Source organism: Trichoderma virens (genome assembly GCF_000170995.1).
Source record: "Trichoderma virens Gv29-8 chromosome Unknown TRIVIscaffold_87, whole genome shotgun sequence".
Classification (NCBI taxonomy): domain Eukaryota; kingdom Fungi; phylum Ascomycota; class Sordariomycetes; order Hypocreales; family Hypocreaceae; genus Trichoderma; species Trichoderma virens.
The window spans coordinates 782,393-808,951 of NW_014013662.1; the positions used below are offsets into that span (position 1 = coordinate 782,393).

The following is a 26,559-nucleotide window of genomic DNA, read 5'->3' on the forward strand; positions in this document are numbered from 1 at the left end:
CCGGCGGTGAGAGAAGCTGTTGTTGTTGCGATACCGGGATCTCCATCGCTCCATGTATGTCATGTACCTACAGTAGCACCCATCTATGCGCCCGGTAGAAGTAGTGTAGATAGGCAGGTAGATACAGGTACCTAATGGGTGCTAGGTGAGTTGGTAGTAGTATCAGCCTCAAGCAAGGCCAAAGACTGGTGTCATGGATTGATGTCAGTTGGCATTGCTGGTAGGGACCACGAAGGACGCAATGCAGCTAGCGGGTGAGCGGGTGAGCGGCTGGGGATGCCAAGTTGCCAGCGAGCACTTGTAAGACGCAGGGCTTGTGGGGTAGCGGCAGAGTTGGCATGTGAGGCGGCGAGAAATGGGAGTAAGACAGAGCGTTGGGGGGCACAGGATGCATGCCTACGATGGGTGTGACGATGCCGAGGGTACACATTAGTAGTAGTATAGTATTAGGTGGGAGTAGGAGTGGGTGTGGTGTGGTAGTGGTTGTGAAGGATAGACTAGGTAGGTATGGAGATGCATTGCTGCTTGTGTGGATACGGAGAAATACAGATAGATACTACCCAGTATGTTGGTGAGATGGAGGAGAAGAGAGGCCGCAGCAGGACATGGAGAGGCAACGGGAAAAAGGGAAAAGAAGGAGAAGACAGAAGGAAAAAAGGGGGTCTGTGGTGGATGATGGTTACAGACAAGCCCGGGTTCCCGACCCAAAGGTGACGTGACGTGCATGCCAGCGGGTAGCTGAAACGGGCATGAGGGAGCGCAGGCCTGGGCAAATGAAGAGAAGCGAGAGGCTCAAACAATTGCAAACGAAAAGGCGGCGGTGGGCATGAGGAAAGAAAACAAGGGAGGATGGGGGCCGAGGAGGAGACGGAGATGGAGATGGCGAGATGGGGGGTGGTTTGTAAGTGGTTGGCTGGTTGGCAGACAGGCGAGGAGTATATCTTTTGGGCCTGGGGACGCTCTCTTTTTTCTTTTTTGTTCCTTTCTGGCTTGGTTCCGGATTGTTTGCTGCGTTGTTGGCCTGCGATTGATTGATTTGATTCCAGCGAGTGCTTGACGATTGGCTGCATCGAGGCGACGGCAGTTGGGATTGGCGAGAAGCGGTTCTTGCTTGGTGGTTTGCCGTGCTTCGTTTTTGGTGCCTAACCTTGCGGGGAGGAGGATAAAAACCCACGGGGCGACGACACCAACAAACGAGATTGAAGACGAAACTGTGAGAGATTGAAGTCAAACACAAAAACAAAAACACAACATGCGTTCTCAAGGTTCAAGGTCATCGTCGGCGTCGTCCTCGCCCACCGGACACTGGAGGTGAGAGCTGAAATCTCCTACTATCTTATACCTGGCTATGATCTATCTACCTATCTCACCACTACCTACCTGGCTTGGCGTCAACCATACCCGGTTTACCCGTCAAGGGGAGAGAGTCATCTGCCCATTCTGATTCATCGCATGTTTTTTTTTTCTCTTCTACCTAAAAACGCTGCTAGGCTCAGCTCGACGCCTCAACTGCAGTGACGCAAGTGCAAGGCACAGCCCACACGCTCTCACTTGTGCCGGTGTCTCCGGGCGTTTTTGAGGGGGGGTCAACAGAAGAGAGAGGAAACGGCTTATACTTTTGGCTTCACGTTGTGTCGCGACGCCCACCTGACTTTTGATTGATTGCTTGCCTTGTGCGTGCATGCATATCATGCCTCTTAATTAATTGCTTGGTGGCCGCTCGTCATTCCCGTTGGCTACCTCTTTTTTTTTTTATCTGCATGCTGCTGCGATTCTTTGTTGCATCTGCAGGATACCTTTGTTAAGAGGCACACACAAACATCACGACTCACTCTTCCTTCACATCAAATCTTCATCTCTCACTTTTTCGCCCTTCACCTTGACATCACCCTGTCACCCTCCGTCATCGCCCGTTTCATCGCATTTTGAGATTCGCTTCAGAAAGCCGGATCCAAAACCTGGACCGACCCCAAAGCCCCGCATTTATTTTTTCAAGCCCGTTTTCTTAATCTGCCGCCTCTCTCTCGCCTTACACACACTTTTTTTTTTCTTCTTTCCTCTTTTCTTCTACTTCTACTCTTTAATTCGTCTGCAAAATATCTGATCCTCATCTGTCTGCTCTTGTTCCGCCTCTCTAGCAGTCATTTCACCGGCTTTTCCTTCATCTACCGAAGCCGCGAGTCAAGCTCCGGCAGCAGCACAAGCTCGTCCGAGTCAATCCGTCCTTGGGCCAGCAGCCGAGCGTCGACGCCGCGCGACGATTCGCATAGCAAGAGGAAGAGGCGCAAGCACAGGATGCCGTTCCGACAGCGCATGGCCCGCCATTTTGGCGATTCTGTATGGCAATGTCTTTTCTTTTTCCTTTTATTTGCATTTTTGATTTGATAACAACTTGCACCCTCTTCTCCCTCTACCGATGCTCCTCTTGCTTCCCATTTACACGCCCTTCTTGTCCCCGTTTACAAACTAACGTCATGGATCGGCAGCTCTCCCCCGAAAAGGCCTACCTCAGCTACTATGATGTCCTCCTCACCGTCGAAGACATCAAATCGCTGAAAAATGATTGGCTGACCGACAACAACATTGCCTTCTGGGAAGAGTATCTCGAGCACGAGACGCTTCCGCGCTTTCCCCAGGCCCGCATCATCCTGCTGCGTCCCAGCATGACCTTTCTGCTCATGAAGGAGCCCGATATGCGCCATGTCCAGGCTGCCCTGCCCGACTTTTCCAAGGTCACCCACGTCTTCCTGCCCATCAACGACAATCGCAATGTTGCCATGGCCGAAGGCGGAAGCCACTGGTCACTGCTCCTGGTCTCTGTTCTCGACGGCATTGCCTTTCACTACGACTCACTTGGTGGCGCCAACTATGCAGAGGCCGCCCTTGCGACGCGAAAGCTGGGCAGCATTGTCGGACGGCAAATTCGATTCATCAATCTGGAGGACTCGCCTCAGCAGGAAAACGGCAGCGACTGCGGCGTGTTTGTCTGTCTTTTGATGCGGCACCTGCTTGTCAAGCGCCTGCTGGTGGCCAATGCGCGGGAAAAGGTATCCATGAGCATGGCTGGAAAGATGGTCGATAGCAACGGTGGCCGGAAAGAGATGCTCAAGATTATTGAAAACTTGCGCAAAGAGGGAGAGCGTCGCCGATCGTGAGTGTCTCCTGTTCAAGTTCCCGTTTTTATTCTTTCTGTTGATATGCGATGGCTAACAGAGGTGCAAGGAGAAGTGCGAGTCCCTTTACCTCAACCAAGACTCCCCCGCGAATTGAATAGAAAGCTGCTCGCTACGGCTCTTGGGAAGAATTCGAGAAGATTTTGGCTGAGCAACGCGGAGGCGGCGGATTTAAGCAGCTACCTGTTCTTCCCGACGATGCAAAGGTGGACAAGCCAAAGGCAGTTGGGCCAAAGGTGGCCAAGTCAAAGGCTGTTGATGCGAAGCTTGAAGATTCCAAAACAGGCGCCATGAAGACAAGGGGCTCGAAGACAAAGGATGTGAAGACAAAGGACCCGAAAACAAGCAACTCAAAGACGACTGTCGCAAAGGCGATCACTCCAAAAACAAACTCACCAAAAACTAGCGCTTCCAAGACAGTCGCGCAAACCCAACGACCTACGACGAGAGCAACAACAGCTGGCAAGGGGCAGTTGCCATCGCCATCTTCTGCTAAGCGCTTTACCAAGTCCAGTCAGTCTCCAAAGAGCAGCTCTCCAGGCGTCACCAAATCTCCAAGAACTCCCACCAAGTCCCCACGGAGCTCGCAGAGCACTCCGACCCCTGTCCGCATGCTCAGGATTGTTCAGCCGCCTCGCGATCCCAACAAGCCGACCATGCTTGAGTTGAAGTTTGCGTCCAACAAGGGGCTTAAAAAGTCTAACCCCAGCCCCAGTCCCAAGCCACCCGCTGTCACGGCCAAACCCGCCAAAGCCATGCCAATCAAGGACCGTGGTCTCAAAGCAGCCTTGGAATAGATTTTCGGCTGGTGCTTGCGCAAAATCAAGCCAACGAGCGATGGCTCACCGAGCCATTCTGTTTGATCGCATCGTGTTTTACTTTATTTCTGCTTTTCTTTTCTTTTCTGTTCTTGTTGAACAACCAACATGTCGCTTTTCATAGCGAGTTTGGTCTTGAGTGTTTTGATAAGCTATTGTTGCATCATTGGCGTTGGATAGGGTATGATAATGTGGAGGCAGACAACATACCGCAGGATCGGGGAGGAAATCAAAGACTTTGAATGAGCTTGATGATTGTACAGCGGCAAGGTATGCCGACAGAAGGAGAGATGACTGAGGAACGAGACGATACCAATTTTCTGTTATTTTCATTTTTCGCTACGAGATATGACCATGACGGCTTCAGAGCAAAAGGGGGGGGACATGGCGCTACCGGGCATGGCATTTACAGCCATCGACGCAATGTCGAGGCAGATGAGGATTTGACTCAACAAAGACGGGAGGGACGTCTTTAGGCATAGCATTTCTTTTATCAGAGCATTTGAATTGCAAGTACTGATCAATAAATGGATGATTGAATTAAAACCCGAGCTCCAAAACTCCCAACTCTACCATTTTATATAGCCGTATATTGATTGTTCAAGCATCACCCGTGCTGAATCCGTGGATATTTTGTTCCGCCTCTGCCACATCTTGTCTTTGACTCTCGAAATGCCATTGCAACCGCTCCTGATTTGAATATCAGCAGCGCAGATTCCCCTTTCCACATGTAGATTTTCCCATATCAATCCTAATCCTTGTTCACAAATGCCGGATTCTGCTCCATGGTGGCAGAAATATATCCCCTCAGCGCAGCCCATCTATTCGACGCCGCCGGAGCTGGCGCCGAGGTAGCTGTCCCGCTAGATATCGTCAACGGAGGCAACGAAGACTTCTCAGGCTGTGGAATCGCATTCTGCTGCTGCTGCGCAGGCAAATGCGACAGCTGCGCCATGCTCACACCAAACCTCGCCATCTCGCCCTTCAACAGCCTCTCCTTCCTCTTCAAAGCACCCTTCTTGCTGCGCAAGCTCTGGTGCTTAATCTTGCCATCAAGGATCTCGGCGGCGCCCTCCCCGTCGGCGAGCTCGGGCAGCGCATCGGCGAGACTGTCGAGGGAGCTGAGGGTGGCGTTCTTCTTTGCGCGGCGGCGGGGCTTTGCGGATTTGGAGATGCGGGCTGTGGAGGAGATGCGGGAGACGAAGGAGGAGTGCTTGATGGTGCGCTTGTCGCGCTTGGAGGAGAGGAAGGAGTCTGTTGTTGAGGCGTTTGCGCGGAACGTCTTTTGGGGGGCGAGCGGGTGGATGGAGTTTGTGATGCGGGCGTGGCGGAGGGCGGTGGCGGATGGTTTTTGGGGGGCCTGTGAGGGTTGAGTGTGTTAGCTGGAGGTTAAAAATTGGGATTGGAGAGAATGCATACCATTTTGAGGGAGAGGAGGGGGATTTTGCTGGGTGTCACATGTGAGGATATGAGATAAGAGAAAAAGTTGGTGATGGATGATTTTTTGGTGGAGAATCGAGTTCGGTGAGAGGGGGGGCTGACCGAGGTGTGGGTGGGGTAACCGGTGTAGTGCCTGGTATGTGCTAAGATGTGGGCGAAACTTCTTATAAGCCAACCAAACTTTAGACTTTTGTTATCATTTTTTTTACGATTCCAGGGAGAAAACAGAGCGTATGTTTTCGGTGAAGATATGGATAAAATAGAGCAGCTGCGAAGAGAGATTGCGGAAAAGGAGGCGGAGCTGGTGCAGTTGCGAGCGCAGCTTGTCGACGCTGAAAAGCTGAGCGCTGGGATTGAAAATGACAAGGATGAAGGCGAGGGAGAGTGGAAGTGGCCGCTTGCGGAGAGCGATTATGAGAGGTATAGCAGACAGATGATTGTGCCCAACTTTGGCCTCCAAGGTATTTGCTCCATCACTGGACAGAGATGAATTGCCTGCTGATTGAATGAAATTCAGGTCAGCTAAATATCAAGCACGCCAAGGTCCTCCTTGTCGGCGCAGGTGGCCTGGGGTGTCCTGCGGCGGCGTATCTCGCTGGTGCTGGTGTTGGGACGCTGGGTCTTGTGGATGGCGATGCGGTTGAGGCGTCGAATCTGCATCGGCAGGTTGCGCATTCGACGGACAGGGTTGGGATGATGAAGGTTGACAGCGCCGTGACGTATTTGAAGGGGTGAGTTTTCTCTTATGACGATGAAGATGGACACGACGGATATTAACTCTGTGCCTAGATTGAATCCTACAATTACGTATCGTGCTCATGCTACACATCTCACGCCTCAAAACGCCGAGGAAATCGTCTCTCAGTATGACCTTGTTCTCGACTGCACAGATCATCCCACCTCACGCTATCTCATCTCCGACATTTGCGTTCTTCTCTCCAAACCACTCATCTCTGCCTCTGCATTCCAGACCTCGGGCCAGCTCATTGTGCTCAACAATCCTCCCGGAAAGGGCCCCTGCTACCGCTGCGTCTTCCCAAAGCCTCCTCCCCCGGAGAGCGTCATTGGCTGTGGCGAGGGGGGGATCATAGGGCCTGTGGTGGGTGTCATGGGTGTATTGCAGGCACTGGAAGCGATCAAATTGCTTGTACGGGGGGATCACTTGAAGAGTCGTGCTGGGGATGAAGAAGCCGTGAAACAGGTTGGGATGCTACTCTTCAGTGCCATGGGCGATGTTCCGTTCCGGACGGTCAGGATGAGGGGTAAGAGGAAAGGATGCTTTGCTTGTGCAGGGGATGATTCGGCTTTGACGCTGAATGAGCTCAAGACTTCGATGGATTATATCCAGTTTTGCGGCGTCAATCAGCCCGTCAAGCTGCTTCAGCCAGAGGAGCGCATTTCAGTGGTCGAGTACGAGCGGATATCACGGGAGAGCAAGACTCATCTCTTGCTCGATGTGAGAGAAAAGGAGCATTTCGGCTTGTCCAACATTCGGGGCTCCATCAACATTCCCATTGGACGGTTTACAGCTCATCGCGGAGAAGGATCAGAGCTGTCTGATTTGATACCAGGGGATGTGCCCCCTGATGCACCGATATACATTGTGTGCCGAGTGGGCAATGATTCGCAGATTGCGACGAAAAAGTTGAAAGACTTGGGGGTAGATCGTAATGGGGAGCGTTTCATTGGGGATATCTTGGGTGGGTTAAAGGCTTGGAAAGCTGCCGTTGATCCGAGTTTGCCTTTCATATAGTACAAATAGATGGAGGCCACCAATGAATAGATGCGAACACGAGAGTTTCTCATTATACATAATACACGTACATACTACACGCCCACATTCCCAAGCCATCTGTCTGCTGCAGCGAGGGAACGGGGTCCAGTTTTTCTCCTCCTTTAGATCCATCCAAGCAGCGTCAAAGGAGCATGCTGTCACAAAACAGAAAGGAGGAAAAGAGAGAGAGATTTTCTTCTTACACAATACAGTTGCTAATCCACAAATTTTCATTGCTTCCATTTCGTCTTCGTCCCAGTCGTATGCGTTCCCGGCTTAGACAAAGGAGGCCGACTTCTTCTTGTTGAATGCTCGCTGGTCCTTGAGCCACCTTCGGTATCCGGCCACGCTCTGGATCTTTTCGCCATAGAAATCGGGCACTGCGAGTATGAGTGTTAGAAATGCCATACGTATACAAATATCATTGAACCGAATCGCATACCTGGGTTGCCCGCGCTCGAGTTTGTAGGGTCAGCGCGGTGCCTCTTAACACGCGCAAAGAACTCGCCCTCCTTCTGCATCATCTGCGTCTTGAAGCGTCGGTTGATGATGTAAAACACCTGGTTGCCCAGCGTCGGTCCAATCAGCCAGCCCAAGCCGGCGCAGGCCATGGTCATGATGCCCAGGGTGAAGAAGGGATCGAGCGGGATCTGCGCAATCAGCGGCTCGGCAAAGCCCTCGGCTAAAACGATGGTGCCAGCCGCGCCGCCGATGAGGCCCGTGACGACGGAGAAGAGCAGCTGGATGCGCCGGCGGCGGAGGCGGAGCTTGAAGAAGGAGTTCCAGTCGAGGGCCGGGGAGGAGGAGGAGCCGGTCGTGGAGGGCGAGCTGGAGTAGAGCCGGACCGATGACGATGAGGTGGGGGAGGAGCCTCTTGCGACGAGGCTGACGATGGACGGCCGCGGGCTTGAGGCGGCGCTGGAGCTGGGTTTTGAGAGGGAGCTTGAGACGGACAGGCTGTGGTTCGCGCGCGCAAAGGACTTGGTCAGCGCAAAGGCGCCGGGCTGGGCGCGCGCAGAGAGCTGCGAGGGCGAAAACGAAGCTCTAGGGCAGCATCGAACGAGGCTGCTCGGCGCTGCGGGGATGCGCATGCACAGCGTTTTGAGCGGCGACGACATGGCGAGTGCGAGGGGCGTTCGCCAATTGGAGAATCTGACTGTTGAGAGGAGAATCGGCGAGGAGGAGCCGGCGAGAGTGCGAGGACAATTGCCTTTCTGTTGTATCGCGGACTTTTTTTTGGACGGGCACTTTTTTTTTTTTGCCAGGGTTGAGGATTTGAGATGTAGAGTTGCGGTTGCTCTCTGCTTCGGCTTTAGTGGTGCTTTAGCAGCTTGTGACAAGGGTTCCCCACCGGATTGCGCTGAGCTACAGCGAGCTTAACGCCTAAACGAGGGAATGGGGGCACTAAGGCATAGAGGAAGCGGGTACTTTTGCCATTCACATGGGATCAAATGCACGCTGGAGAAGGTGGAATACGAGCTGGTCGGGGGAGAAGGATGCCAATTCAATGAGATTTAGATGCTACCATTATTGATGAATATAACAGTACAGTGCCGTCAGCAGTGGATGTGGCAGATGGAGCGTGACAGGCAGTTCAAAGAGATCAAGCAACAAAGAACGAGGAACAAAGAGCAGCCAGCTTAGTCATCCTTATCTCTTCGTCTCGACTTCGCGTGTCTGCAATATTCATTTGTCCAGTCCAACTTCACCTCAGCAGCTCACCGATTCCCAACCGCTCGCGGCACCAGTCGAGGCCGCGCCGATTAGACCGTAGATGCAGACGATGAATAGACCCGTTGGCTGCTCGCTCGCCCGTCTCCCCCGCAGCACCCTTTCATGATGCGCTTCGATCCCGAGTTCCGGGATCGCCGCCTGGCTGGTCGAGGCATCGCGCCGTTGTCTCGACCAGCCGATCCGAAGCGCAAGCCAAGTCTCGAAAGCCCCTCGACAAGATCGCGAATTGTTATTCCTCTCGCCTCGAAACCTGCCGACTATGTACCGGGCAGCGGGCCGCCGGTACAGCCGATATCGCTGCTTCTTCCGGGCGACTCGACCGCCTACATCATCGAGCGCCTCCTGCTCCCCTCGCCGGGACTTGCGCCTAATGGTCGACCTCTGCCAAAACGAATGATGTACTTGATTGGGTGGCCCGACCTTCCAGCTGCGAGCAAGCTGGTTCCGGCCATGCAAGTTCTAGACTACGTCTCCCCCCGAACCCTCGAAGACTTTGAAGCACGGCTGGAGCAGGACTTGGACGACGAAAAGGAGAAACTGGAAGCAGAGCGTAAATCAGACCTAGTGGCACCACAAAAGAAGAAGAAGAGGGGAAGGCCACCGGCACACAGCCAGATAGAGTCTGCAGTTGTAGCCGAGCCTGAAACCGCTGCCCAAGCAAAGTCACGGCATAAGAAGGGTGCCATGAGCCTTTCGACGCCCAAAAAGGCCAGACTGGAAGAGTTTGAATGGCTGTCAGACGAAGAAGGAAGCCCATCGCGGCAGATTGCTCAGGAGCAGTTTCAGAGCTTGCATGGCTACCTACCCGCGGAGGACGAGATGTCTGAAGACACAGAAAGCTCTTTACCCAGCGAGCCACCCCAGGCCATGCGAGATGGCCTACAAGCAACCACTATACCTACGAAGCCAAAAAAGCTGTTGGGTCCTTCCATACTGGACTCAATGATGAAGTCCAGGAAACCAGCAAAGTTGAGCAGCGAGGAGCGGACGTCAACCAAAGCGCAAAGCTTACCGCAGCCAACATCATCCGCCAAACAAACCAATCAGACCCAGCAAGAGTTGGAGTTGTCGTCATTCATACCTCTGGCACATATTAAGAGACCGAAGCCCCAGAATGTAGTCGTCAGTGAAGAAGAAGGCAAGGCAGTTGAAAGCAATCCGACAGAAGCCAAGCCAAAGAAATCGAGGAAACGGCCGAGGTCTGAAGACGGAACCCCAAAGTCGGAGCCTCAAGGAGAGAATGATTGGGTAGTGGAGAGGATAGAAGACGTCGAGTATTACGAGGTGGATGGCCGTGGCCTGGTAAGGTATTTTAGGGTCAGTTGGGAGGGCGACTGGCCGCCGGACCAAAAGAAGACTTGGGAGCCTGAAGAAAACATCCCGGCAAACCTTGTGCGGAACTTTTTCAAAATATCCAAGAGTAGAAGGAAAACCCTGGCCGAATCGGGGACAAGCAAACAGGCTAATCCCGCCAAGGGGTTGAGCAAGCCCAAACAGACTGGCCCCAAGAATGGCATTTCCAAGCAGAGCACCCACAAACAAGGTTCCTCGAAGCAATCAAAACTGATATGGCCTGGAGTTGACAGAAAATATCGAAGCGTTAGTGAGGCTTTTGCTGGAGACCAGGACAGCCCTGAAATGATGGACGAAGGTTACGATGGCGAGGAAGATGAGCTCACTGGAGATGGACAGGACGAATTCTTCGTCGTCACAGAAGGTGGTGAGGATGAGCTGCAAAGCCAGAGTCTCTGGCCAACCGCCAGCACTCTCTCAACTGCACTTGGCGTATTTCAGGGGTTTTCATGACTGTTTCCAACAAACACATTTGGCTTAGAACGCGGTTTATTTTATTTGGCTTACTTTTATTTTTCTTACTCTTACTTTTTATTTCCCGCAGAAGGGAGGGCGGTGCGATGGATATCATGATATTAGCTGGAACTCGATTTGAGTCTTTATGGGGGGGCAGGCGAATGGCACAATGGCGTAGGGAATTTTGATACATATTTGGTGTTGCTATTGTTGGCGGGTTACACACTTGGGGTTAGAAGCGAAAACAAGCAGCAGCCTTGTCCCTTTTTAACATGTATTTTTTTCTTGGAGCCAGATGGTTCTGATGACTGAATGGGTCGAATATACATGTACTCGGCGTGGTATGACTAACGAAAAGTTTATATTGTCATTTCGTTATGTAGGCTCCTCGATTCTCGTCGTCTGTCTACGGTTGACCAGGAGCTACAATACAAGAACCTTCACTTCGGTTCAAAATTACTCATGGCTATTCCCTCTGCCACCATATTAAGCAGACATGATGTGACTCAACAAACCGTTCAATAAGCAAATGTCACGTCAATTTCTTGGATGGTCAGTCCGGCCGGAGCACCCGAGAAGTTCATGGTGGAGGAGGGTAGTTTTTTTTTTTTTTTTTTTTTTGGTGCTGATGAGGTGGATGATGGGATGGGATAAGAGGAGGTTCTTGGGGTGATTTGTACTTTTGTGTTGGCATCATTCAGTGGTGAGCGTGAGTGGTCATGATTCCTGAAATATGTTTGACTGCTGATATCTCGTCCAATCAAGGTGTCTGACAATATGCCTAGCTTCTACTGTGTACTCCAAGCAACTACGCCCGTATGCTGTCGAGTTGGTAGAAGTTTGGGGAGCCAGTAGTAGTCGTAAGCGTTGAAACGATGTCGAACTACGATTCTTAGTATCATCTCATCTGGCCACTAGCAGCTTGTTTGATCCTATTGATGGGGTTTGAGAGATGCTTATTGGTTAATAGTAGACCTCAGTCTCTACAGTAGATAGGCATCTGTATGGCATCACGCCCCTGGTTTTGAGCTATGGCGAGCTGCAAACCTGCAGCTGCGCTAAGACGATTGTATGGGGACGTGGAAGTGGCTTAATACGGGCAATATGATATGTAAAAGAGTCTGAATGTACGATTCATCTTCAAACTTATGGAAGAAGAGCGGCTAGCTAGAAACGTAGCGTCAATATTGACACTTTGATGTAATAACTTTTGAGAATATGCTCTGTAGCAAGGCGTATGCTCTGATCCCATGATGGACTTAGAGCTAGTAGGTGAAATGAAACCTGCCTGAAGCTGAAAACAAAAGAAAGAGAAAAAGAAAGCCCCTAAACCTTTTTCCCTTTGAAATCCGTAAAATAAAAGCCATAACCAGTTCGAGTCGATTTTAGATCCCTTATAAGCAAATGTGTTCCCTTCCCCCAAACTCCATCCGATGCCAATTTCGTATGAGCTCAGTATCTTTTTTCAAAGAATTTCTTCACAACAGGCGCCGCGGGCACTGTCTTGATATCACGGCATCCCATCTCACAACCCTTTGGGCACTTTGGTACCGAGTCCAGGCTGAGGCCCTGTTCTGCGGCCTTCTCACGGCGGTGCTTGGCAACCATGCCGTAGTGCTCCCATTTGCGGCGGTTGATCTCACCACACGACTTAAAGTGTTCGTCCCAGTGCTCTGCCCATTCGGGTTCGTGGAGCGTGTTTGCCAGGAAGAGCTTGTTCTCGTCCTCAGCCGATATGCTCCAGCCCCATTTTCGTCGCTTCAAGGTGATGGAACTGCCTATGAGGCGGTATTCGGTGTCCTTGTACTTCTCGAGATCATCAAGATAGTCGTCGACCTCGCTTTCGTCAATGTCGTACTGCAAGGCTAAGCGTGTCTTGAGAGAGAGCCGCGTTGGGCCAGATTGAGCAGCCGCCTTTCGAAGGTGAGGAGGCAGGTAATCGTTATAGGGATAACGATTCCATTGCTCTTCAAAATCGTCTCCTGAGCGGTGTATGATTGGAGTTTCGAGCTGCCGAGCATTGACTCTGGATCTCTCCACCACATGCGTCGAATCCTGCAGGAAGATGCGAAACTTTGCATCTTGCGGGTTGATAGTGTAAAAGTCAGAAAACCTTCCTTGAAAGATGAGCCGATCAGCTTTGTTTGCTTGGAATAGACTCGTAAATGCAACTGTGAATCCATCGAGGCTCTGATCATAGTCAGCATAAGCGATGTTGTTCATTCCAACAGCGTTAATGAAGTACCATATGCACTCTTTTGGAAATCCTTTAAGGAGAAGAACACGAGTACACTTGTTGTCAATAAGTCCTCGGTCAATTCTGCCGAAGCCATAGGAGGAAGATGGGACCAGCCATGGGTCGGCGCTGTAGACGTCACCGTTTTTGGCCTTGTACAAGAGAGGGGATTTATTGGTGGCGTTTGTGAACTGGACCGCCGACTGATGGTGCATAAATTCTAGAATGGCCGTTTTGGTGTTATCGCCAAAAATGGGAGCAGTGTTGATCATCATCATACTGACGAGCCCTCCATGGCATCGAATGCCTCGTGTGATCAATGGCAGCGTTGCGTCGGGCGGCAAGTTCTTGAGTATGACGCGACGACTCCGCATTCCGGTGTGTGAAGCAGGCATATGGATGTCTGCTGCATCTGGTTTATAGTTCAAATCCAATGGAATAGTGGCATCTTCTCCTGAGGCATCAACAAAAGGGTCATCTCCTTCTGTCAATGCTATGTTCCAGTTGTCGATTGGCCGATCCCCATCGACATCAGAAGTGCCGGTGATTTCCAAATCGAAAGTCACATCATCTAGCAAAAGATCGGGCTCAGTTTCGACGGTATCTGGCGATCCTACTCTGCTGTTTGTCATTCCGTGTTCGTCAGACTGTGGAGTTGAACTGCTAACAACCTAGCACACAATCCAATTAGTATGTCACTCGTCTTACAACATGTACAGATGACTGTCGGATATAATCTTCTCACACATACAGAACTGGAGGGGCTTGGAGCAGCCTTTGCTTCTTCCATCATAACGATGTTTCCCTTTAAGATATGCCGAACTCCGGTGAGAGAATTGCCCAATGTACGGAGGGCGCGAATTAGCTCGATATCGAATTCCTCGATCGACAATTCTTGAAGCGTGCATTCAATTTCTTTCTGTTGGGATACCTCATGTTAGCCCATCTGCATTCGCCATTTGTGTAAGTGATGGATATCAGTTATCGACATACGGAGTCAAATACAATAGTTTGCATCTGATGAAATTGTTGCCACAAAGCATCCTGGATATCTTGAAAAATTTCAAGACATTCAGCTCGCTTCTTATAGTTTCGCTGATACTCATTCTGGTCCCCTTTGGTTTGGTTGCTGTCGTTGGAGTTGTTTGCTTCGGTTCGTAAGCCACATCCACGTCTCGGAGCAGTGACAAACGACTGAGACGAGGAAACATTCGACTGGCCAAGCCCATTTGGGGTTGCACGTTGGCCTCCTGGGTCAGCAGACACGATGTTATCGCCCTGCTCTTCATGATGGGCAGACATTGGACTGAAGGTGGTGGGGGAAACCATGCTGGATGGAGGAGGTGTAAGATTGATTAGCCTATCCGTGATTCGCACAGCCATTGTGGTGAAGACGAGAATAAGGCTGTGTGCTCTGAAGTTGTGGCAGGGGGGATGACGAGAGAAGATGGAGGCAGAGGAAGGCTGCAAGATGGAAGAAGAAGCTGAATTCGAGGAAGTGCAGAGGCCCTGGGCGGTGAGCTGCACTTTGCTGTACTGGAATTGATACAGCGCGGGCTGCCATCACTAACACCGGCAGAATGCCCTCACTGGACATTTGCTTCATCCTCACAGCCTTGTAGGTGCCTGAGGAAAACACAGGGTCAAGATGGCAGTGAATCACAGACAAATGCATATCTACAAGAGGCGCAGCTGGCGAAACTCGGAGGGAGAGTTTGCTGCATTAGCGGCCGTTTCATCCAGGTAGTTGGGACGAATTGTTGAGGGGATCGATTTCTAGCTATATGGCCATCTGAGCTCGCCGTGGTGCAAGACTGTATGGGTGCGACTATATGAGTGCCTAAGATAAAGAGGGAGGTATATAGCAGCATATCTTATCAGTGTCGTCGGCATCCTGGCAAAAGATCGGTGCAGTATAGGTCCGTCGCCGGAGTAAAGAGATGTGACATCTTTGCCATCAGAGCATCCATGGAAAGATGAGTAAACAAAGGTGAGAGCAAAGTCATCTTATGCCGCATCTTCATCTGCCGAATCAGTTGCCGATATCACGATGCAAAAAAAAAAACACTCATCTCGTGTCGGCATCACTAAAAGACGGCATCCATCAAGAGGGATGATTCACTGCAAGAAATAGCTTGCATCTGACTGATCGGTTGTCGGCAGCGTCAACGGCTCGATTTTAGAGGCAGAGCATTTCCCTTTTGAGAAAGTTTCTGCGAGTGCTACGTAAGCAAGCTAAAGAAACGGATGCAAGGCTGCGGTGAAGCGAATCGGCTGGGCGTCGATTTTATGTCGGCCAAGTGGGACTGCCGGGATCTTGGAACGTCATATTTGCAGGGCTTGTTGAAGAAAAAAAACAAGAAAAGAAGATGGTAAAGCAGAAAAGCCCATTGAGGATGGCGACACGTCCGGATGAACGGGGACCCAATGCAGCTAGATCGGAGAATAAAGTCCCCTAGAAGACATCATATGCAGTGCTAGAACAAAAATAATTCCATAATCACAATGCAAAGGCATTCCCGCGACAAGCTGCCGTAGCAGATTTTAGCGACTCGCCCTGCCCGATTTGCTGTTTTGGCGCTGCACCGGCTGTATTCCGGAGTGCTGCATGCCGAGCCAAACCCGAACGCTTGTACCACCAAGTACCCGGGGAAAAGCTGTTGGTGGATTACTGCTTAGCACCTTGTATGTAATTACCTGAACTAATGTATTACGAAGAGCTGGACGTGTGATGCGGTGAGAGATATCGGATTGGGCAGTAGCATTATATACCAGTGATGATATTATTGGCTTGGGGCTGGACTGATTCAAGGCACCATCAATGCCAGCATCGCCAACGCATATGGCACAATTCAGCTCCAATCCCAAAACATAGATGGTACTTGGGGGTACCTTCTGTAATCCCCACTTCTTTAGCAGCCCCCGACTCCCGCAAAAAGGGAAAGCCGTGGGGCTACAGGCGGCGGCAGGGGTCGGCAGGGCTACGGCTTCCTAAACCGTTGCATTTCTTACGTACCAGCTTTCCCTCTGACTGGCCACTCCAAGAGCAAGCCATTTCCGCACAGATGGGAGCCGGCATTCTTGCTTCTTTCTTTGCCTCGTACACGCGCTGTACTCGGTACTTTCTCTCCAGCTTCTGTCCCTGCGCTTCGCCAGTCTCGCCAGGTCCGGGATACATGCGGTGTACTTGTCGCCTATTAGCCCGGTCGTTTTCTTTCTCCTCATCTTGAGTGCAGCTCGACAAATCTCCGCGGCACAACATCCCTTGTGTGTTCTTCTTCGTCATCTCTTCGGCCGCTTCTTCTTTTTCTTCTCGATTTTTTCTTTCCTCTCTTTGTCCCGAAGCCGATGTTGTATATTATGCGGCCAGCTCCCGCGTAGCCTTGGCGAGTCTTGATGATCAGTCTCATACCTTCTTCCAGCTGTGAACAACTCGCCTCACCTTGAGCATCACCTTCTCGCCAACAGCACTTGCTCAAATCGACGACCAAATCTACTTGGTATTATCTGAAATAACCATCATTGGCACGTACTATACCAGCATCAGCTGCGACAAACCGACACGATGGCTCCCATCCACCACTCCTGGAATTTCAACATCGACCGGTTCCTTAATCCATTCATCCCACCTCCGCCATGGAACCACATCCCCTACCCAATCGCCTACTGGTTTGGCTACCGCAAGACAAAGCCTCAGGGAACGGGCAACTTGATGCCCATCTTCTGGGCCTTCCTCGGCATCTTTGGTGCTATTGCCATGATTGAGGCTGTAGGCAAGCATGTCGCCTCGTTCCCACCCCACCACGTGCCTCTGATCGTGGGCAGTTTTGTAAGCTGATCCCTGGGATGCATGGGTACATGGATACGTGTATCCCTACCTAAGCATATATGCACATTTTATAATTGTTGCAACTAACTGTTTATGCTGCGTTCAGGGTGCTGCAGCTGTCCTCGAGTTCTACGCAATTGAATCACCTCTTGCCCAACCGCGAAATGCCATCGGTGGACAAGTCATCTCCGCCATCATTGGCTGTGCTGTGGGCAAACTTTTCCTCCTCAGTGACAACTTCGAAGACATCAAATGGCTCGGCGGCGCCTTGGCTTGCGCTTCTGCTACCGCTCTCATGGCACTGACCAAGACCGTGCACCCTCCGGCTGGCGCAACTGCGTTATTGGCTGTTGTTGATCCAACTCTTATCCAAGTCGGATGGTTTCTGATCCCCGTCATGTTGTTGGGTTGCAGTTTGATGCTCGGTGCTGCGCTTCTTATTAACAACATCGAGCGCCAGTTTCCCGTCTATTGGTGGGCTCCCGAAGATTTGAGACAGCCCAATTCCATGTTTCGCCGCCGAACATCCAAGAAGAAGGCTGAAGAAGCTGCGACCAAGCCTGAGGATGCGAGCAGCGGGGATGCAAGATACGTCTCGGATGTGGAGGCCAATGCCGCTACCGAGAATGAGCTGGAAAAGGAAGATACCATCCATGCTGCTGATATCATCATCAAGCCGGGACAAGTCATTGTGCCCGAGCACGTCTACCTCACCCAGGAAGAGCAGCAGTATCTGGAAACGATATGCAAACGTCTCTAAACGAATATTTCCACATACTACAACCACATCAGCATCGGCGTCACATGGCGGAGGGCTAAGCTGTGACGCCGCTCGACGACTTACTCATGCATTTTTGTTGGCCAGTTGATGCATCCATCACGAAGCATGGCGTTTTACCCACGAGTACTATTTTACACTAATTAATGATGTCTGCCTTGGCGACTTATGAGATACCATATATAGTTTCTTTCTCTTTCTTCTATCAAAAGCAAAATACAGTATATGAAAACTCTTGTTCTCACCGTTACCTTTCTGCCTATTCTGTCGTCGTTGATCGCCATATTTGCCGCTAAGATCGATCTTGAAGTTTGGGCAAGTCAAGTCGCACACGCTAGAGTTGGGGGCTATGCGGCTTGAGCCTAGCAGTCTGCCTCGCAGCTTTGCAAGTATGCGAGACACCAGAATCGAGCGAATTGCTTTGCCGAGCCACTTGTTATCTGACATTTTCTACTTTCGGCCAGTGATCCAATCATGATGCTTGCTCCGTCCAAGCTGAGGCTGCGCGCTTGTTCCCCATTTGATCAACGCGGCTTCTGCCTGCATGCCGTCTGAGTCACATCGGCGAGCCTCTTTTGAACTCTGTAGGATTCGCGCCGCATGACTAACAGCCCGGCAAGAAATGAAAGCATATTCACGTAGACATATATACAGTACACACATATATATCTTAAAGGTATGCGCTCTCTATTCTCAATTTCTTCCTGCATCTTCATCCTCCAGTAGTTACGGCCACACTCACCATGGCTGCAACCGAAGATCAGGCCCAGGCCCGCGAGGAGCCCTGGTTCTTAAAAACATCATACCCTGTCCTTTTCCCCTCCCACGATGCCCTGTTCAAATCGCCAGCCGCCTTCGACAGCTATCTTTCCGATGAACTGCGGGGCGAATATGGGGTAATGTCGCTAGAGTCCCTGGAAATGGAAGACTCGATGGACGGCATCACTCTGGCCGGCGAAGATAAGGAACCATCCAAAACCGATCGGAAAAAGGATGACGAAGAGTTTCTGAACCGCATGTTGACGGAGAACGCGGACGTCGCCTTTCGATCTACCCAAAACGCACTGGTCGACCTCTTTTTTGAGCTGGAAGACGTCGTGTCTGGCCCTCGGCTGAAGGAGCTGCTCGACGCTGCCTGGGCCGTGCATCCACTCATTACTCTGAAAATCATCTTCAATGCGCGCTCAATACACCTGGGCAAGAGCTCAAAGAACGTCTTCTACCGTGCCGCTGGATGGCTGGCAACGAACCACCCTCTCACACTGGTCGGCAACCTGAGATGGCTCAGCCGACCGATTATCGAGAAGAAGGCCAGGAAGGAAGGTGAGAATGACTCCGATGAAGGGTTTATCAAGGTGGAAAAGCGTGAAGGGGATGAGAATGCGGTGGATCGGTATGATGTTCGGTATGGTGTTTCGCATGGCTACTGGAAGGACTTGCTGAATATCCTTGTTTTGGCGATGGAGAAGAAGCTGGATGTGCTTGAGAATCCCAAGGATGTTCTGAATGTAGAAAACGAGGATATCAAGAACGCAGTTCTGGCAAGACGACAAAAGAAGCGTGGTGGTGTGAGCCCTTCGACGCGGGGAGCAAGGGGTGCTCGTGGCCGTGGTGGTCGAGCAACCATCTCAGCAAGGCGAGCAGCAGCTATCGAGGCCGCTCGACAACGGGCAAAAGCCAAGGAGATGCGAGGGAAGCCGAACAGACACGTCCTGGAAGAGCCAACCGTGCGCATTGGAAACCCCGAATTCGCCCAGCAAGTCGCAGCTTTTGAGGAGGCCCAGGCAAGGGCTGAGGCTGCTCTACATAGAGCGGAGAAGCGAGAACTAAAAGCTACGCAGACGACACATGCCCTGGAGGAGAAAATGGTGCATATTGGGAACCTCAAGTTGGCCAGGCATCGGGAACGGGACGACCGTCATGAGGCTTCCATGGATAGGTTCAACACCAATGCCGTTTACCGAACCTTGCATGTTACCGTTGCGCGGCTCTTTGCTGAGCAGCTTCACTCTGACCTAGCGGCCCTTCGGGATTCTGATCCCAAAGCCAAAAGGGGCATCTCGCTCTGTGCAAAGTGGGCTCCATCACATGGCAACTTCCACGACAGACATACTTGCATCATCAGCTCCATCGCTGAGATCCTGTATCCCAGAGAGTCGCTCAGCAGCGCTGTCTCGGCGTCAGACAACCGGGAGGTATATCTCCGCCACGCACGGGAACAGTATCGCAAGGACGTGTCTGCCCTGAGAAAGCACCTCGAGGTTGTGGAGCGGAATATCAGCGCCAGTACGTTTGAGAAGATCAAGTATGAGCGTGTGCCGTCTGTTGCGATGAAGAACTACACCAGGCTCTTCATCAGCAAGGATTTCGATCGCTTCCAAGATTACATTACCAAGGTTGCAGGCGGAAAGGCCAGCATCTCGGGGGCTGTTTTGTTGCCTTCTACGCTGGTGCAGAGTGTATCGACCGCCATTGCTCCCGCATCCGATCTGAAACATCTCAGTCAACAGGAGCTAATCAATCGCACCGTCAAGGAGATTGAGGCAAAAGTTGCAGATGGCCAGTGGAAGACGCTTGTTCAGCGGATAAAGGACTCGGGCACTCTGTCTTCGTGCATTGCGATATGCGATGTGTCCGGAAGCATGAGCAGTCCCGTCTTCAAAGACGGTACTACGCCCATGCACTCTGCGGTTGGATTGTCTCTTCTAGTCGCAGAGGTGACTGAGCAGCCGTTTGGCGGCAAGTTTATAACGTTCCACTCGCATCCCGAGATGAAGTCTGTGGACCTGAGCAAAACCCTTCACGAGAAAGTTCGAGATATCATGGGGTCGAGTTGGGGCATGAACACGAATTTCGTGGCTGTTTTCGAAAATCTGATTCTCCCCATGGCCATTGAAAAGGGGCTGAAGCAGGAGGACATGGTGAAGCGCGTGTTTGTGTTTAGCGACATGCAGTTTGACGCGGCGCAGACTGGCTACGACTACTACGAACCGCCTGAAAGTCGAGTGAGGTGGTCTTCTTCCTATGAGAGGATTAAGAAGAAGTACGAGGAGCACGGGTACGAACTGCCGGAGCTCGTGTTTTGGAATCTTGCGGGTGGAAGAGCAGGTTATCATGGTACTGGTGGCGATGAGACTGCGCCGAAGCCGGTGCTTGCGGGCGAGGCGGGCACGGCGTTGGTGAGCGGGTATTCGCAGGGCATGTTGAAGGTGTTTATGGATAATGGAATGTTTGATGTGGAGGAAGAGGAGGAGGAGGAGGAGGAGGAGAGTAAGAAAGTGGAAGTGCAAGATGAAGACGAGGATGAGGATATGGTGGAGATTACAGCTAAGCAGCCCGCGAAAAAGGCGAAGACGAACCCATTGGCAGTGGTGAAGAAGGCGATTTCTCACAAGGCGTATGATATGCTACGAATACTGGATTAAGCAGATGTTAAAATATCTCAATGCAATCAATATTAATTCCACATTATGATATCAACCAACGAAGTGTATGATACGCATGTGAATATTACAGCCGTTTAGTAGGCATCATTGTCATGAACAAACAGCTCTTACACAGATCAACACTCATTGACCGACGAGTCTCTCTCTCACCAAAAAAAAATCTGTTTATCAAACATGTAAGCAACTTCTTGGAATTAATGAAGTATTAATAGAGCAAAAAGTCAAAAGAAATGTCTGGGGCCAAACCGTGGATTGAACACGGGACCTCTTGCAGTTGAGTTGGTAACCCAAAGCAAGAATCATACCACTAGACCATTTGGCCGATGACTTTGACGGGAATAAGCTTCATAGAAGCACTTTATAAACGCTAAGACATTTACAACGCATTGGGCCTAGACTGGGGATAAAGGGCTTGAAAACAAGTGTTTTGGTTAATATTGAGATTTCTTTTCATGATGTGATGATAGGGAGTGCATTTGGAATCTGCATGATGGTTTTTTTTCTTCAGTTGGCTGTGCAAGCGAATCGCTGCACCGACCGTCATGCGTTGATGCGACTATTTTAAGTGAGCTAATCCAGGGTAAGCGTAAACCCATGATGCACAATCGCTATTGAAGAATATACCGGGTAACCCAGCTATACAGATCATGGGCTGGGGGATAAAGCACTTGAATGATATTCTATAATTTGCATGAAAAAAAAAAATTTGTTAGATTAGCTGTGGTGTGAATATTCCGCCTTATGGTGGCTACTGAATCAGTCCAAGTACCTAAAGTAATCTTACTAAGATCGTGAACATTCTACAGCTAAGGTAGCGTTGAGCTCAGGATTGGCAATTCTGAAGAGGGCTACAGGAATATACAAGTTTACATGGAGCATACCGAGACGTCACCGGATCAGAAAGCTCGAAAAGTGGAATTCCAGCAAAGGCATGGCATAACGTAATTTGTAGCTGGATCACATCGTGAGTGATACCCTAGCTCAATGGACAAGACATGGAAACGGGGCCGTGATGGTCACTTCTGCACATGATATCAGACTGACACATGTCAATTCCTTGTTTCGAGGGTTTCAGATACGGCGCTTCAAAATGTCTAAGCAGTCATGCTAGGTATACCTATACCTTGCAACTTCTACCTGCTACTTTTTCTCTTGCTACATCTTGGTGAGTGTAGCTTTTATCACATATACACAAACCCAGTTTCTTGCGTAGTCCTTATCCTTGGACCTCATCAGCGTAAAACTGAATTGAACTACCTCTTCTCTCTCAAGCTTCCGTTCTATACTCAAAGCATCACATGTCTCTCCCCCGCATATTCAACCCAGACCTCAGGCATTCTTCCCCCAAGCCACACTTTAGGCTCTGACCTCTCGAAATCTCTGCCGTAGAACCAGCTGATTATCGAAAGCACGTGGCAGTGATACCGTCTCAGTTGGTTCATTCCGCAATCTCCCTTGAGATCATGTATAGGGCAGGGTGTGAGTTGATTAGCCACCGTGACAGGAAGAAGGGTGTATAGGAAGGAAGATACGTAAAGTTAATACGAAGTGGTAATACGCTAATTGAAGGACAGTGCCTCGCGTTTCATCACGATACAGTCTCATATGTGTCTTCTCAAGTGTGCACGAAACATTCTGAGATCATCAGGTAGTGGATTCTCTTGATTCAAGATTTCTAACTCCAAAACGCTATCTAGGCCCGTGTATATCTATCCCCTGCATGTATCGCCTTCATATAATCACCCTAAAAAATCATTCCGCTGCATATTTTGTTGTGTTTGAATGCGTGAAACATCTAAAACTCAAAAAGAAACAAACGCCCCTGTAGACTCCCACCATAAGAAAGTGAAAAAAACCAGCATGCTATACTTCTCAAAATTGAATAAAGCCAAAGAATTGGAGCCACTTGTCCTATTGTATTGGTGCCGACAGCACTGCGTATTAAACCGTACTCTGCGAGTTGTAATACTCTCTAAAGTCATTGCTCTGTTGTCCATCTCTTTATAATAGATCTTGTAATATGTGGATCGCAACACAGTGATCTTTAAGTCTGCTGTACTCCAAAATAAAAATAAAAGTAAATTGAAACGCTGAAATCTTGCCATATTGTAAATGAGTCTGTTGCTCCTGGCGCCAACTCTAAACATATTTGCTCGCAAACGCTGAAAAAAAAAGCAAAGAAAAAAAAAGGAACAAGAAAACAAATCTGAAGAAATTATTATCGTCATTATGGATTAGAAACTGAATAGTCCGCTTCGTCTCTTGCCAAGCGGGTACACAATCAAGGCACTCATGAAGAGACCCACGCTGATGCCGATTGCGACTTGGATAACGCTCAATAGCACGGTGAAGGCGGTACCATCGATCTGAGAACTGCTGGAAGAGGATGCGTTCTTGTTTAGTAGATTTGCCGAGTTGATGCCAGCCAACAGGGAGCCGCTCGCAGCTAGACCAGAAGGCACCTGGACAAAGATAGCCGGGAGCATGGCTGCAGCAGCAAGGCTATATCCGACTTTCCTTGGTAGTCGCTGTGGTTGATCTGCAGGCGTTCCTGTGCTGGATTCTTCGTCGGCCATGGCTTGCTTCTTCTTGGAAAATCGGGGCTGAACTCGCGCCTGCCACCACTCTACGAGATCCAGCCAGGCGTTTTGTACGTGTCGTCCAAGTCGCGAGTACAGGTTAGCCAGGATACCAATGGTCAGCGCGCCGAGCATGTTGGAGATCTGGCTGTTGCTTTCAAAGTATTGGCTCGAATAGCTGTTGACGCAGAAGCCAGCAAGAGACATGATAGTCATGACAGGTGTCTGTTTCCACTGGGCTTGATTGATGATGCACAGGCAAAGCGTGAAGCCCGGAACGAAGAGAAAGGACCATCCACGGTTGAGGCTGAGAGGATTCTCGCAGGTCGTCGCACTAGCAGCTTGACTGTCGAGCATGCCATACAAAGAAGCTCCAATAGTGATACCGTATCCTAGGAAGAGAGTGTAGATGACGGCGTGCACCATGCGGACGCTGCCAGCGACGATATTATGGCTTTGAAGCTCCAAAGATCCGCAGAGCACCATGTAACCGGGCAGGATCAAGGCAATGCTGCTCTGAGCCAAAGCACTAAAGCAAAACAGCTTCCCGCCTTGGATAGACCCAAAACCGCGAGCTATAAAGGTCGTAATGACAGCAGCAGAAACTTCAAAGACGTGAGCGTAGAGCTCGTTGCTAGGGGCAAAGACGAGCTGAAGAAGCCCAACCAAGCAACCAAGCAAAAAGGCAATAGGCAGATCGATAAAGCGGCCTTGAAAAGCAAATGGAGCAACACAAACTGAGGCAAGGCCATACATGAAAACACGAAACCAAGTCGAAAACTTGGCTTTCCGATCTATGACCTCGTCAAGGCGTCGGGTCGCTTCCTCGACACCAAGCTTGTCGTGGACGACATCCTTGTAGATGTTATGGACATCTCGTAGGCGGCCAAGGTCAACTCCCTGTGGGACTCGGACTACCTTGACTTCTGCTGTGTGGGTTGAGCTGTCGTCGAAGCTGATGATCATGCACGATGGCATGTATAAGAATTGGCCCTCAATTTCGAGAACACGCGAGGACATGTTCATGTACTCTTCGAGGCGATGCGTTGGAGCGCCATACATCATGAGGGCGCGGCATAGCTTCAACAAGTACCTATGGCGCGCCATGATACCGGCAATGTGAACCGTGATTCGAATCTGCTCCTTCTTTGGCTTTCCAAACTTTTCCTTCTTGATCTTCTCTGCGAGACGATCAGATATTTCGCTGGAGCCAGGGGCGGTAAACATGGATGAAGACTTTAGCAGCTCACCCAAAGTAACCGAAGAGCTCGAGTTCCGAGACCTGTGGTAGCCTCTCAGCCGACTAGACGATCGAGATCGGACAGTGCTGACGGTTGATGGACGTCTAGAATTCGGCGGCGAGGGATGCGGAGACATGATGGGAGTTGTAGGTGTTGTAGGAGTAGTGAACCCGCTGCTGCCTTGGCCGTGGTCGGCGCCACTGTCGTCGCGGTAAAGCTTGAGTAGGGAAGAGAGGATACCTCCACGATAGGTAGAGGGTCTGGGAACGTAGTCTTGGGCGTAGTCTTGCATTATGACTGGAGTTGACGTTCCAGACGCGGAGAATTGTGGGTGGAAGAGGTGGTTTTTAGCATGAGAGTTGACCAGCATCTCCGCTCTGTCGTGTTCTTCATGTGGCGGGTACAAACGGGAGCTATGGGGGGTACGATAAGTGGTGGTGTGTAAATTGATGGAGGAAAACTCCTTGAGAGTAGCAGTGCTGCTGCTACTAGTCGTGGTAATATCTAGGTCTGGATCATGATCGTCTGAGACGTCAAGGACGGACTGGAATGCTCTTTCAAGTTCGATGGAGTTTCGTCTTGATCCCGGGGCAGATTGTGAGTAAAACGAACCCACTGATACAGCCAATCGATCCGCCCGTTGCCGTGCGTCAGTCATGGATCGAAGCTGCCGCTCTGAGGCATGCTTCTCCGCCTTGTCTGCTTCCTCTTGTTCCTGGGGTACATTGTAGCTCGTATTACGTCTCAGAACTGGCCTCGGTATTCTTGGGGCTGAGGGAGGTTCTCCAGACTTCATCGGCGTCAGGACCGGTGACGTCTGCAGCCCGTGGACTTGTTGCTCCTCTTCCGTCAGCAGCACTTTGTTTAAGGCGAGTCTTAATTCCTGGGCACCCGGGGCGCCGGGGGGAGTGAACTGCAGACTTGGCGATGCCTGGGGTGAATGATCCATATATCCAGGCGAGCTTGCACTCAAGAGCCAGTCGCCGCTGTTTGGAGAGGCAACTGGTCTGCCAATACCAATAGGACCAGCTGAGAGGTTTGCTGATGACCTTTCCGACTCCCGTCTCGATTCATCTTCGCTCCAGACGACGCGCTTCTTGCCTTTGCGGCCTGGTGTAGGGATATCGCCAAGTTCTGCGTAATCCTTGGGGTCTGTTGACATTGTTCTGGGGTGCCGACTGCCAGTATGGTCGGCTCTGAGACCTGTCTCAGGGTTTAGGGAGGGGCTTCGAGCCAGAGAAAAGGGAGATGAGGTAGCATAGTTTTGAAGGAGACGGCTACCACGGCTGTGTGGCCACATGTAAATAAGGTAGAAAAGCTTGGAGATGAGTAATGGCCGCTCGAGGAGGGTCGGATCTCTGGCAGGTCTGGAATGTCGTCCCCCCTGGGGCGTGGTGATCCATCCTTGATAGCAGTTGGGTACCGTGTCAGCGAGCAAAGCTTGTCTGGGTCCCGGACCCAGTTAGATTTGCAATTACAGCCACGATGGCGATATGGGGGGTGGGGGGATGCCGGAGAGGAATCCAACGTCCGGCAGCATGCCAAAGGTAAAAAAAGCGGCTTTGCAGAGTCCAGGAACATGGGCGGCGGCCGTCTCCCCATCCCCGGTTTTTTTCCCGCCTTGCTCTCCATCTGCCCGTGCCATGACTCTATGCTCGCCATAGTTGCCAGCAGAGCTTGCCCGTCATGATCGGCTCGCCTT

General features: G+C 50.8%; 9 protein-coding genes across 9 annotated transcripts; 5 read left to right on the forward strand and 4 right to left on the reverse strand.

Moving 5' to 3' along the window:
- Positions 1-2,295: 2,295 nt before the first annotated feature.
- TRIVIDRAFT_194528 (uncharacterized protein) lies at positions 2,296-3,274 on the forward strand (the record flags this gene model as incomplete). The annotated part of the gene is made up of 3 exons (XM_014096814.1): positions 2,296-2,337; positions 2,487-3,151; positions 3,229-3,274. 3 exons carry the CDS (start codon positions 2,296-2,298, stop codon positions 3,272-3,274), a joined length of 753 nt encoding a protein of 250 aa, XP_013952289.1.
- A 1,468-nt stretch (positions 3,275-4,742) lies between these two features.
- On the reverse strand, positions 4,743-5,413 carry TRIVIDRAFT_67304 (uncharacterized protein; the record flags this gene model as incomplete). The annotated part of the gene is made up of 2 exons (XM_014096815.1): positions 4,743-5,351; positions 5,411-5,413. The coding sequence occupies 2 exons, from the start codon at positions 5,411-5,413 to the stop codon at positions 4,743-4,745; spliced, it is 612 nt and encodes a 203-aa protein (XP_013952290.1).
- Positions 5,414-5,681: 268 nt separating this feature from the next.
- On the forward strand, positions 5,682-7,184 carry TRIVIDRAFT_67305 (uncharacterized protein; the record flags this gene model as incomplete). Its single annotated transcript, XM_014096816.1, has 3 exons — positions 5,682-5,892; positions 5,949-6,162; positions 6,221-7,184. 3 exons carry the CDS (start codon positions 5,682-5,684, stop codon positions 7,182-7,184), a joined length of 1,389 nt encoding a protein of 462 aa, XP_013952291.1.
- Positions 7,185-7,481: 297 nt separating this feature from the next.
- TRIVIDRAFT_67306 (uncharacterized protein) lies at positions 7,482-8,323 on the reverse strand (the record flags this gene model as incomplete). Its single annotated transcript, XM_014096817.1, has 2 exons — positions 7,482-7,585; positions 7,648-8,323. 2 exons carry the CDS (start codon positions 8,321-8,323, stop codon positions 7,482-7,484), a joined length of 780 nt encoding a protein of 259 aa, XP_013952292.1.
- A 721-nt stretch (positions 8,324-9,044) lies between these two features.
- On the forward strand, positions 9,045-10,745 carry TRIVIDRAFT_44895 (uncharacterized protein; the record flags this gene model as incomplete). Its single annotated transcript, XM_014096818.1, has 1 exon — positions 9,045-10,745. The coding sequence occupies one exon, from the start codon at positions 9,045-9,047 to the stop codon at positions 10,743-10,745; it is 1,701 nt and encodes a 566-aa protein (XP_013952293.1).
- Positions 10,746-12,200: 1,455 nt separating this feature from the next.
- TRIVIDRAFT_205021 (uncharacterized protein) lies at positions 12,201-14,367 on the reverse strand (the record flags this gene model as incomplete). The annotated part of the gene is made up of 3 exons (XM_014096819.1): positions 12,201-13,655; positions 13,736-13,903; positions 13,978-14,367. 3 exons carry the CDS (start codon positions 14,365-14,367, stop codon positions 12,201-12,203), a joined length of 2,013 nt encoding a protein of 670 aa, XP_013952294.1.
- Positions 14,368-16,334: 1,967 nt separating this feature from the next.
- On the forward strand, positions 16,335-17,834 carry TRIVIDRAFT_172961 (uncharacterized protein; the record flags this gene model as incomplete). The annotated part of the gene is made up of 2 exons (XM_014096820.1): positions 16,335-16,813; positions 16,920-17,834. 2 exons carry the CDS (start codon positions 16,550-16,552, stop codon positions 17,571-17,573), a joined length of 918 nt encoding a protein of 305 aa, XP_013952295.1.
- Positions 17,835-18,334: 500 nt separating this feature from the next.
- Positions 18,335-21,069, forward strand: TRIVIDRAFT_231765 (uncharacterized protein; the record flags this gene model as incomplete). Its single annotated transcript, XM_014096821.1, has 1 exon — positions 18,335-21,069. The coding sequence occupies one exon, from the start codon at positions 18,335-18,337 to the stop codon at positions 21,014-21,016; it is 2,682 nt and encodes an 893-aa protein (XP_013952296.1).
- Positions 21,070-23,271: 2,202 nt separating this feature from the next.
- On the reverse strand, positions 23,272-26,019 carry TRIVIDRAFT_194534 (uncharacterized protein; the record flags this gene model as incomplete). The annotated part of the gene is made up of 2 exons (XM_014096822.1): positions 23,272-25,234; positions 25,403-26,019. 2 exons carry the CDS (start codon positions 26,017-26,019, stop codon positions 23,272-23,274), a joined length of 2,580 nt encoding a protein of 859 aa, XP_013952297.1.
- Between the last annotated feature and the right edge of the window lie 540 nt (positions 26,020-26,559).